This window comes from Schistocerca cancellata, chromosome 1, assembly GCF_023864275.1.
Source record: "Schistocerca cancellata isolate TAMUIC-IGC-003103 chromosome 1, iqSchCanc2.1, whole genome shotgun sequence".
NCBI lineage: Eukaryota > Metazoa > Arthropoda > Insecta > Orthoptera > Acrididae > Schistocerca > Schistocerca cancellata.
In genome coordinates, this window is record NC_064626.1 from 1,010,535,554 (window position 1) to 1,010,547,715 (window position 12,162).

General features: G+C 41.3%; 1 protein-coding gene across 1 annotated transcript in view; it reads right to left on the bottom strand.

Moving 5' to 3' along the window:
- Positions 1–12,162, bottom strand: part of LOC126121493 (lachesin-like) — a 1,285,782-nt gene that overhangs the window by 294,355 nt on the left and 979,265 nt on the right. The window contains exon 4 of the mRNA XM_049915084.1: positions 2,495–2,653. Coding sequence (XP_049771041.1) covers positions 2,495–2,653 — 159 coding nt within the window. The remainder of the gene's footprint in view (positions 1–2,494; positions 2,654–12,162) is intronic.

A 12,162-nucleotide genomic window follows, 5' to 3' on the forward strand; every position in this document is an offset into this window, starting at 1 on the left:
TCGCTATCCTTTTTTTCAGTGATCTGTGAAGTCACGTACATGAATTAACTCAGATAATCGGGAGATATGCTGTACGTTTATTTTATTGTTTAATTTGAAGGTTCAGTTTGGCCTGTTACACAATCAACTGGTTACGTGCCTTCACTAAACTGTAAGAGTTTGCCGGCCGCAGTGGCAAAGCGGTTCTAGGCGCTTCAGTCCGGAACCGCGCTGCTGCTACGGTCGCAGGCTCGAATCCTGCCTCGGGCATGGATGTGTGTGATGTTCTTAGGTTAGTTAGGTTTATGTAGTTCTAAGTCTAGGGGATTGATGACCTCACACGTTAAGTCCCATAGTGCTTAGAGCCATTTGAACCATTTTGTAAGAGTTTTTCTCCTCAAAATGTTTCGCTTGTACATCATTGGCAAGCTGAACTCTAATATTTCTTCTTAAATGTTACTTTTGTCACTCGATACCAAAGAAATTATTTTTTTCAAACATGCATTGTTTCATATGCTGATTTCATCTGTTGATTTTGGAAAAACGAAACATTTGCCAAAAATATCCAGACTGTGTAAGTATTGCACTTCACAATAATTGGGGACTACCTCGGAGCCCCACACCATTCTAGAATGATCTGGAAGTTTATATAACATTTTGGAAAATTCTGCAGCATTCTCCGACATTCTGTAACATTCTAGAAGGAACACTCTGTCTAGTCTCCGCTACTTCGACAGTCAGTTCAAAGCTGCTTCAGCGTAATCCGATAAGAAGTCCATTGGGACGACACCCCTTTTTGACACCCACATCTTCGATCTCAAAACCCGCAGTTCCAAACGAAATCTTCTTCACGGGTAGAGGTTGTAGGGGTACAGTACCATACAGTAGCCGTGGGGCTGCAGGAATGTTTGGTGGTCTTTTTTGTTTTCTTTTTTAAAAAAAGAAATCGACGTGCACATTATTTATTATGTCGTGGCGAACAAACGCTCTCTTTAGACACCCGTATCTTCATAAGCAGTGCCAAAATAAAATCTTCTTCATGGATGGGGGATGGACGGTTGGACGGTTATAACATAAATCCCAGGTGGCTGTGAAATTCGCTTGCGGAACTGTGGCCGCAGTTACAGACACACTGTGTTTACTTAATTATACTCGTATTTATTAGTCTTCAATGGCCAGTAAACCAACTGTAGAAACTTACGTTACCGTGTTTAGTGTTTAGATCATAGAGGAAAGGCGCCTAATATGAGACACACTTTTGTAAACCAATTTGAAAGACCTAAAAGTAAGTGCAACTGTATTTTTTATGATGGTAATAATATCTTTCTAATTTAATTTTATCATACAATTATCGTATTTGCAATAATAAACAATATTTCAGAGTAGTTATTAAATCTTCACAAATAAGGCATTTCGTAGAAATGAGATCAAAATTACCTAATATGAGACAGTAATAATATTTTGCTTTAATTATTTTATTACAGAATAATGACATATGAATATACAATTTTACATGTTCATTCATTTCTGTTCTCCTTCACTCATTTCACACTACTTAGGTTTATATTTACGACATCCGGGCAAACAAAATTGTCTTCTGTGGCACCGCAATCTTCATGAGCCCAGCGATAACATTTCGCGCACTGTGCCCATTTCTCCCCGTGTTTGTCTTCAGAAAAGCGTCCAGTACAGAACAGACACTCTGCGTCATCGTCATCACTGCTGTCTGAATCGCCACTGTCATCAAGATGGACATCGCATGTCCAGTCAATAGACGATTCTTCCGCTTTAGGTCTACGATTTGAAGATTTTCCACTCTTATCCCCAAATAACTTTCTGGCTGCTTTCTTAGATTCAGCCTCTGATTTCTTCTGCTTAGATTCTTGCAATTGCTTCACATAAGGAGGTAGTAACGCAGGAGAGCACGAACGCGATGTTTGACCTATTTGTCTATCTCCAGGTATTTCTGCGATAGTTATCGTAATATGCGACACTGTCGCGTATTTGGATCCCCATACTATCGCATATTAGGAATTTCACCATCTTACACGAAGAATCACGCACTTGCTAACGACGATCGTTGGTAAATGAAGCTAATTGTCAATAATTATAGGTAATACCGTCAGAAATAACAACAATAAAAGAGGGCAGTAATATCCACTCAACTTTAAGCAGAAATATTGTCTTAACACCGATGTCGCAAAAACTGCAAACACAAGAAATTTTGTATCATTCTCTACGTATTGTGTCGGGCTCAACTATGGCGTCCTACTAGCTGTGTCGTCGTCTGGCACACAACAGACGAGTTTAAGAAACTCTCCGCCAGAGTGCAACCCCTAACATGACCACATTTGGGGTGTGTCATATTAGGGAACTATCGCATAATAGGCACCTTTCCTCTACACATAGAAGGTATAATTTTGCTGACAAAATTTTTGAATAGACGTGATTCTAAAGGCGTTTCGAGCTTTTTACATCTTCAGCGGCTGGCAGAGTGCGTGCCGGCTGCACTCACCGTGCTGGCCGTTGCCGAGCGGGATGTCCTCGCCGCCCTCCCTCCGCCACGTCACGGTGGGGGTGGGCGAGCCGGTGGCTGCGCAGCGCAGCGTCACGTTGGTGCCCTCGCGCACCACCATGTCCGTGCTCGTCGGGTAGTCCAGGATGTCGGGCGGAACTGCAACACACGAGCGGCGGCGGCTCTCAGCACAATGCCTCTGCTGCTTCCAGCCGCCACGCGGCACACCAGCGCACGCCGCACTCTGGGGCTTCGCTACTCGCATTTAGTCTTTGTAAAATGCTCTGAATGGCAATCGTGTGCATTTCTCGCTACACAGAGACTGACAAAAAACAAAACAGGGGAAAATAAATTCAGACACAGAATTTATAAGTAACGTTCTTCAAACGAAGTAAAGACTTTACTACTTCCGAAGTTATGTGAAGTGTAATTGATTGCACTGTTGTATGATTCATTAATTCTTCAGTTTTTATTCTACACTACTGGCCATTAAAATTGCTACCCCAAGAACAAATGCAGATGATAAACGGGTATTCATTGGACAAATGTATTACACTGGAACTGACATGTGATTAGATTTTCACGCAGTTTGGGTGCATAGATCCGGAGAAATCAGTACCCAGAACAACCACCGAAAACGGCCTTGATACGCCAGGGCACTGAGTCAACCACAGAGCTTGGACAGCTTGTATAGGTACAGCTGCCCATGCAGCTTCAACACGATACCACAGTTCATCAAGAGTACTGACTGGCGTATTGTGACGAGCCAGTTGCTCGGCCACCATTGAACAGACGTTTTCAATTGGTGAGAGATTTGGAGAATGTGCGGGCCAGGGCAGCAGTCTAACATTTTCTGTATCCAGAAAGGACCGTGCAGGACCTGCAACATGCGGTCATGCATTATCCTGCTGAAATGAAGTGTTTCGCAGGGATCGAATGAAGGGTAGAGCCACGGGTCGTAACACATCTGAAATGCAACGTGCACTGTACAGAGTGCCGTCAATGCGAACAAGAGGTGACCGAGACGTGTAACCAATGGCACCCCATACCATCACGCCGGGTGATACGCCAGTATGGCGATCACGAATACACGCTTTCAATGTGCGTTCACCGCGATGTCGCCAAACACGGATGCGACCATCATGATGCTGTAAACGGAACCTGGATTCATCCGAAAAAATTACGTTTTGCGCTTTGTATACCCATGTTCGTAGTTGAGTACACCGTCGCAAACGATCCTGTCTGTGATGCAGCGTCAAGGGTAACCGCAGCCACGGTCTCCGAGCTGATAGTCCATGCTGCTGCAAACGTCGTCGAACTGTTCGTGCAGATGGTTGTTGTCTTGCAAACGTCCCCATCTGTTGACTCAGGGATCGAGACCCTCCTGAACCCACCGATTACATATTCTGCTAACAGTCATCGGATCTCGACCAACGCGAGCAGCAATGTCGCGGTGCGATAAATCGCAATCGCGATAGGCTACAATCCAACTTTTATCAAAATCGGAAATGTGATGGTACGCCTTTCTCGTCCTTACACGAGGCATCACAAGAACGTTTCACCAGGCAACACCGGTCAACTGCTGTTTGTGTTTGAGAAATCGGTTGGAAACTTTCCTCATGTCAGCACGTTGTAGGTGCCACCGGCGCCAACCTTGTGAATGCTCTGAAAAGCTAATCATTTGCATATCACAACATCTTCTTCCTGTCGCTTAAATTTCGCGTCTGTAGCATGTCATCTTCGTGGTGTAGCAATTTTAATGGCCAGTGGTGTAAATCATATTTGTACACTAATTTTTATGGACTCCAACACTCGACAAAATTTATTAATACAGATCTGACAGTTTCTCGAACGTTGTTGCAGAGGTTTCCTTCTCTGTTTGTTAATGAGCGCGAAGGTGATAGCGTCTTTGTTAACTCCCGGAAGGTATTCGATACTGTCACCTAACGGAAAAGATTACATTCGTAAAGAATATCAGACCAACTTTAGGGTGGGCCTGAATCCTAACAGAACACTTGTCTTCGTTAGCGGAGGCAAATATTCGGATGTAAAAGTAAATTTGGGTGTGCACCAAGGTAGTGTTACAGGACAATTACTGATCGCAATATGAAGGGTGCACCAGAACTCCATCTACACACTTTCAGAATCTTCCAAGTATTTTGGTGTAAGGAACCCAATGTCTCCGGCGGCTCGTCACAGAGTTATTGCAGTTCGTTTGGTTTCTTACCCCGATTACCTTTGTATCTGCGTTGCACTGAAAGTAGTGCAAAGCAGTGCAACTGTGGACGGTATGCAATGTATGTCTTGTTTTCATTCGCTCACAGTACCTGCTGCTATTAACAGTACTGCCTTCTCTTAAGTTACCCTCCACCTTGTGTATGAGTTCATTGAATTCAGTGGAAAAGCGCCGCAACGACGCTATGATGAGCTGTTCCCGCACCAACGGCAACCACATCACAGTACTTTTGTGTCTAAGGGTTGTAGTTTTTCTGTGTTTTGTGTCGTTTTTTTACGTTTTGTTTATTGCATATTACAGGCTTCTGAGTCTGTCCTAAGATTCGTGAAGCAAATTTTATCTCGTGTTTCGTCAGATATTTGCAATTTCGTTTTTGAAATGCGTAACAGGAGTCAACCGAAACAAATACTGCTCATAACCTCTCTTTCATGCAATGTCCAGTGTCCACGGAAACAGATGTTTTGTTTCCCCTTACATCAAAAAGGATTTTTAAAGCGGAATGCGATAGAGCGTTCCGATATTATTCTAGTGCGATATTCGTTTTATCGGTATTGATAGGGACATTAATACAGGAACAATAACTAGTACTCCAAAACTGACTGAGCAGCGCTGTTGCATGGTGGTAGTAGCACGGCCCAGGGGAATGCTGTTGTTGCTGGAGTACTGGTTACTCTTCCTGTCCCTTAAAATTCATTCGATGAAACGAATATCGCACTAGACTAACTTTTGACAGCACTATGGAATGAACACGTAAAATCCCGCTTTAAAAATCTAATTGTTTTTAACGGTGAACAAAGAGGAGTCGGAGGAGACTAATGTTTGGCGCCCAGTATACAACGAGGTCATTAGAGACGGAGCAGAAGCTCAGATTAAGGAAGGAAGGAAAAGGAAATCGGCTGTGTCCTTTCAAAACTACCATTCTGGCATTTGCCATAAGCGAATTAGAGAAATCAAGGAAAGCGGTAATTAGGATGGACGTACGCAGGTTTCAACCCTTCTGAATGCAAGTCCACTGTGCTAACCATAGCTCTCTCTCCTTACAGGAAAAAAAATCGACGTTTTCTGTTGACACTGTATTTGTATGGGTCGAATCAATCTACACATTGCAAGAATTAAATTGTAATTTCGATAAGGATAGAAGCTCAAGTAATGAATTTAGTGCCAAGCTAGAGCTTCAACCCACGTTTCCTGTTCACTTCGCATATATGCACCACTAAATCACCCAGGCAATGTGGTTACTAGAGCTGCAGGGAGTATACTGTTCCAACGCCCTTCCTAGCACAAACTTGCGATAGTGATTTAGTGGTTAGCACATCTGCGTTGTAAGCTGGAAAGAAATTTTAATTCATTAGTTCAGTTTCCATCGTTATTGGAGATAAAGTTGAGGCTCATATGTCTCCAGGAAAATATAACTCCATCAGATCAATAGATCATGTACGCCAGAGGATTTCCCCATAACGTACAAAGCTGGGGCTCTATTCCAGTATCGGATAGCCTCGGAAATACTGATGATTTAAAAAGGGGGAAATGGTCTGAAGGCGTGAACTGAAATTTGTGTTAGGGAGGGCTTTGGATTAGCGTTGTCCGTGGAGATGGTGCAGCCACCTTGCCGTCCTGGTGTAGTTGCTAGCACATCTGCCTAGTAAACAGGTGACCTGGGTATTAGTGCTGCCTTTAGCGCAAATTTTATTTCATTACTTCAGCTTCTATCCTTATCGAAGATAAAGTTAAGACTCATATTTCTTCAGAAAAATGTCACCAGAGCTTCTTCAACCAATAGCAGAGCGTTTCCGATCACATGATCAAATCATGATATGCAATGATTTTTAAGCTTTAATTACATAAAGATAAGAGATTTTTTGTGCGAATATTGATTGTAAATACGATTTGAAACTTATATTCACTCCGAATAACAACAGTCTGAACCATATTTTCAATGCAGGAAAATAGTCTATTACAATGTCGTCGGCAGACCTCAACTTTTTAGTTCTTCTCCTTGAACTGCAATTACCTTCCAAAATTTCTCCTTGGTTTCCTTTACTTCTTGCTGAATGAGCAGATAGCGTAACATTGGAGATAGGCTACAATCCTGTCCCACTCCCTTCTCAACCACTGTTTCCCTTTCATGTCCCATGACGCTTAGAATTATATTTTGGTTTCTGTACAAGTTGTAAATAATGCTTCGATCCCTGTATTTTACCCTTGTTGTCTTCATAACATTTTAAAACGTTTTATTCCTAAAAAGAGGCAGCTGCCTTTTCAGAAGTTGCAGTGGCAACAATCTGGATAACTGACTGATGTGGTCTTGCAACATCAACCAAAATGGGCTACTGGTACTGCTAACGGCTGAAATCAAGGGGAAACTATAGCCGTAATTTTCTCCGAGGGTATGGTTAAATGGTTATGGCATCCCCTTAGATAAAATATTTCGGAGGTAAAATAGTTCCCCATTCGGATCTCCAGAGGCGAATACTCAGAAGGATATCGTCATTAGGAGAACCAAGGCGAAAGGTTCTACAGATTGGAGCGTAGAACATTTCATCCCTTAATGGCGCAGGTAGGCTACAAAATTTAAAAAGGAAAACGGATAGGTTGTGGTTAGATATTGTGGGAATTAGTGAATTTCGGTGCAGGAGGAAGAAACTTCCGGTCAGCTGAATACAGGGATACAAATAATCAAATACAGGTAATGCAGGAGCAGATCTAATAATGAATAAGAAAATAAGAATATGGGCAAGCTACTATGAACAGTATAGTGAACGCGCTATTGTAGCCAGCATAGACACAAACCCAACACCCACGACAGCAGTAGGTACTAATTTATATCCCAACTATCTACGCAAATGTTGTAGAGATTGAAGAAATGCATGAGGAGATAAAAGGAATTGTTGAGATAGTTAAGAAAGATGAAAATTTAATTGTTATTGGGGTAGGAAAAGGAAAAGAAGGAAAAACAGTAGGCGAATATGGAGTGGGGCAAAGGAATAAAGAGGAAGCCGCCAGGTACAATTTTGCACAGAGCCTAATTTATTCATAGCAAATACTTGGTTTAAGAATCATGAAATAAGGTTGTATGTATGGAAGAGACCTGGAGACGCCGGAAGATTTCGTATTCATTATATGACGGTAAGACATAGATTATGGAAACATATTTTAAATTATTATATATTGCAATTTTGTCATATGACGACACGATGGAGACCGTGGCTGTTGTTTGAAGAAAAATGTTGATGGTTTTACGACAGCAACCAGCCACAAATTTACTTTCAGTTCCTTTATTCAAAGGCTACCGTTAATTGTTTCGAATCGTTGTGATTCATCCTCAGACGGTTTACATGCTTTCTTTATGACATGTGGTGTGTTTTTTTACAGATTAATTGTCCTAAGCCATAAATAATACATAATTATAAGCACGCCACACACAGATGGTTGCGTTACAGATTTTCGTTGCATGCAATCTGTAACGTAATCACGATTCGAAACCGGTAACGGTAGCCTTTGAATAAAGGAACTGAAAGTAAATGTGTGGCTGGTTGCTGTCCTAACACCATCAACATTTGTTAGATATTTCCAGGGGCGATCTGGCCTCTGGCCACAGTATATTGGTTATTAACTTAAAGCTAAAGAAACTACATAAAGTTACGAAATTATGGAGATGGGTATGGGTAAGTAGAAAGAACCAGAGGTTGTTGAACGTTTCAGATGGAGCATTAGGCAGTGGATGACTCGAAAAGGGGAAAGGAACGCAGTAGCTTTAAGAGATAAAATAGTGAAGGCAGCAGAGCATGAAATACGTAAAAAGGCCAGGCCTAGTAGAAATCCTTGGATAACACAAGAGATATTCACCTCAGTTGATCAAAGGGAAAATTTTTAAAATGCAGCAATGAAATAGGTGAAAGGGAATACAAATGTCTACAAATGAGATTAACAGTAAGTGCAAAATTGCTAAGCAGGAATGGCTAGCGGACAAAAGTAAGGATTTAGAAATATATTTCAATACGGGTAAGATAGTGACGCCCTACAGGAAAATTAAAGAGGCCCTTGCAGAAAAGAGAAGCAGCTGTATGAATATCAAGAGCTCAGATGGAAAACCAGTCCTAACCAAAGAAAGGAGAGCTGAAAGGTGGAAGGAATATATGGAGTTCTATACAAGGATGATTGAGTTGAAAGTAGCATCACAGAAAGAGAGGAGGACGTAGATGAGGATGAGATGGGATATATGATACTGTGAGAAGAATTTCACAGAGCACTAAAAGCCTAAGTCTAAACAAGGTCCCGGGGGTAGATGAAATTCCGTTAGAACTATCAATAGCATTGGGAAGCCAACAATGACAAATTATTCCGACTTATGCGCAAGATGTATGACACAGTCGAAATACCATCAGACGTTAAGAAGAATGTAATAGTCCAAATTCCAAAGAAATCAGGCTCAAACAGGTATGAATGTTACCGATCAATTTAATAAGTCACGGTTTCAAAATACTAACATGAATTCTTTACAGAAGAATGGAAAAACTGGTAGAAGCTGACGTCGATGAAGATCAGTTTGGATTTCGGAGGTATGTAGGAACACGTGAAGCGATACTGACCCTACGACTGACCTTATAGGATGGGATAAGGAAAGGTAAACCTACGTTTATACCATTTTTAGACTCAGAGAAAGCTTTTGACAGTGTTGACTATAATACCGTCTTCGAAATTCTGAAGGTAGCAGAGATGAAATACAGAGAACGAAAATATGTTTACAGCTTGCACAGAAACCAGACGGCAGTTGTAATAATCAAGCGGCATGAAAAGAAAGCAGTGGCTGAAAAGGGAATCTGACAGAGTTTTAGTCGATCCTCGATGTTGTTTAGTCCGTGCACTGAGCAAGTAGTAAAGAAAACCGAAGAAAATGTAGTAGGAATAAAAATTTAGGAAGAAGAAATAAAAAATTGGAGTTTGCCGATGACGTTGTAAATCCGACAGACGCAGCAAATGACATGGAATAACAGTTCAACGGAATGATCAGTGCCTTGAAAGTAAGATATAAGAAATAAGAACAAAGGCAAAACAAGGAAAATGGCTTGTAGTCGAATTAAATCAGGTGTGGCTGAGGGATGTAGATTAGGAAACGAGACACTTAAACTAGTAGATAGATTTTGCTATGTGGTTGGCAAAATAACTAGTGGCCGCGCGGTTCTGGCGCTGCAGTCTGGAACCGCGAGACCGCTAAGGTCGCAGGTTCGAATCCTGCCTCGGGCATGGATGTGTATGATGTCCTTAGGTTAGTTAGGTTTAACTAGTTCTACGTTCTAGGGGACTAATGACCTCAGCAGTTGAGTCCCATAGTGCTCAGAGCCATTTGAACAATTTTTTTGGCGAAATAACTGATACTGGCGCAAGTAGAGCTGATAAAATTACAATGTAAACTGGCAATGGCAAGAAAAACATTTCTCAAGAAGAGAAATTTATTAAAACCGAATATAGATTTAAGAGTTAGGAAGGTTTCTCTGAAGGTATTTGTCTACAGTGTAGCCATCTATGGAAGTGAAACGTTGACAGTAAACAGTTTAAACAAGAGAAAAAATAAAAGTTTTTGAAATGTGGTGCAACACAAGAATGTTGAATATTTTCTGGGTAGTTCACATAAGTAATGTGGTTGTACTGAATAGAGCTGATGAGAAAAGAAATTTGTTGTACAAATTGACTAGAAAAATGGATCAGTTGATAATTTATATTCTGAGACATCAAGGGATCAGGAATTTAGTATTGGAGGGAAATGTGGAGCGTGAGAATCGTAGAGTAAGGCCAGGAGGTGAATACAGTAATCAGATTGAGAATGGTCTGGGCTGCAGTAGTTATTTGGAGACGAAGAGACTTACGCAGGATAGTGTAGCTTGGAGTTCTCGATCAAACCAGTCTTCGGACTGAAGACCACAATATATTCCAGTCATCATCGTCAAAGATCTACAAGTACTATAAACATAATATCACGCACGTTTCGTTAACCAGTGTTCTAAGATAAGTCATATGGTCGGTATTGCCTCGCGTGTTCCTAAATTTCTCCGGAACGCAAACATACCTTTCTCCCAGGTCAACTTCTTCCGGTTTTTCGATACTTCTGAAAAATAATAATGACTTATTAATCTGATGGTTCTATAGTACTCACACCTGTCAGTTCCTTCCTTCTTTGGAACTGGAATTGCTACATTTTTCTTGAAGTCTGGGTGTATTTCACCTGTCTCATATATCTTGCTTACCAGGTGGAACAATTTTGTCATGGCACTCCCAAGGACCTTAAAAACTCTGACGGAATCTTGTCTGTTCCAGGAGACTTGTTTCGACTTGGGCCTTCCTGTGCTCTCTCAGATCATATCAGATTTTCCCATTTTCACATACTTTTTCTTCTCTTTCTACAACATTATTCTCAGGCTTGTTTCCCTTTTATAGATACTGTACGTATTCCGTCGACCTTTCACCATTCCTTGCTCAGTATTGGCTTGCCATTTGAGCTCTTCATATTCATGTAGCTGCTCATGTTCTCTCAAACGGTCACTCTATTTTTCATGTGGGAGGTGTCTATCTTTTGATTAGTAATGTATGCTTTTCCAGCCTTGCATTTGTGCTCTAGCCACACCTGTTTATTTATTTTGCTATTTGTCTCACTCTCGTCCTTAAACATCTGAATTCCATTTCGTCTTCTTCATCTACCGTAGACTCAATATCTCCTGTGTTATCCATTTATTTTTACTAGGCCTTGTATTTTTACCTATTTAATACTTTACTGTCTTCCCAATTTCAACTCTCCATCCATTGGTTTTCTGCTGTATTCATTTCGTCCGTTTACATCCAACGTTGCCTTACGTTCGCTCTAAAATTCTTAAGAACCTCTGGTTGCATCAGTTTATCCAGGTCTCATCTTCTCAACTTACTACCTTTTTAAAGTTTCTTCAGTATCAACCTTCAGTTCATAACCAATAAATGATGGTCAGAAACTACACCTGCACTGAAAGTGTGTTACAGTTAAATCCGTTCCCGAAATCTCTGTCTTAACATTTTATAATCTATAGGAAACCATGCAGTGTCCGCAGGTCTCTACCACGTACACAACCTTCTTTCATGATTCATGAACAAAGTATTAGCGAAGATTAAATTATACCGTTCGCAAAATTCTACTAGCTGACTCCTCTTTCATTCTTTTCATCCAGTCCATGTTCACCTATAATTTTTTCTTCTCTACTTTTTCCTACTATCGGCCGACAGGTGTAGCTGAACGGTTCTAGGCGCTTCAGTCTGGAGCCGCGCGACCGCTACGGTCACAGGTTCGAATCCTGCCTCGGGCATGGATGTGTGTGATGTCCTTAGGTTAGTTAGGTTTAAGTAGTTCTAAGTTCTAGGGGACTGATGACCTCAGATGTTAAGTCCCATAGTGCTCAGAGCCATTTGAACC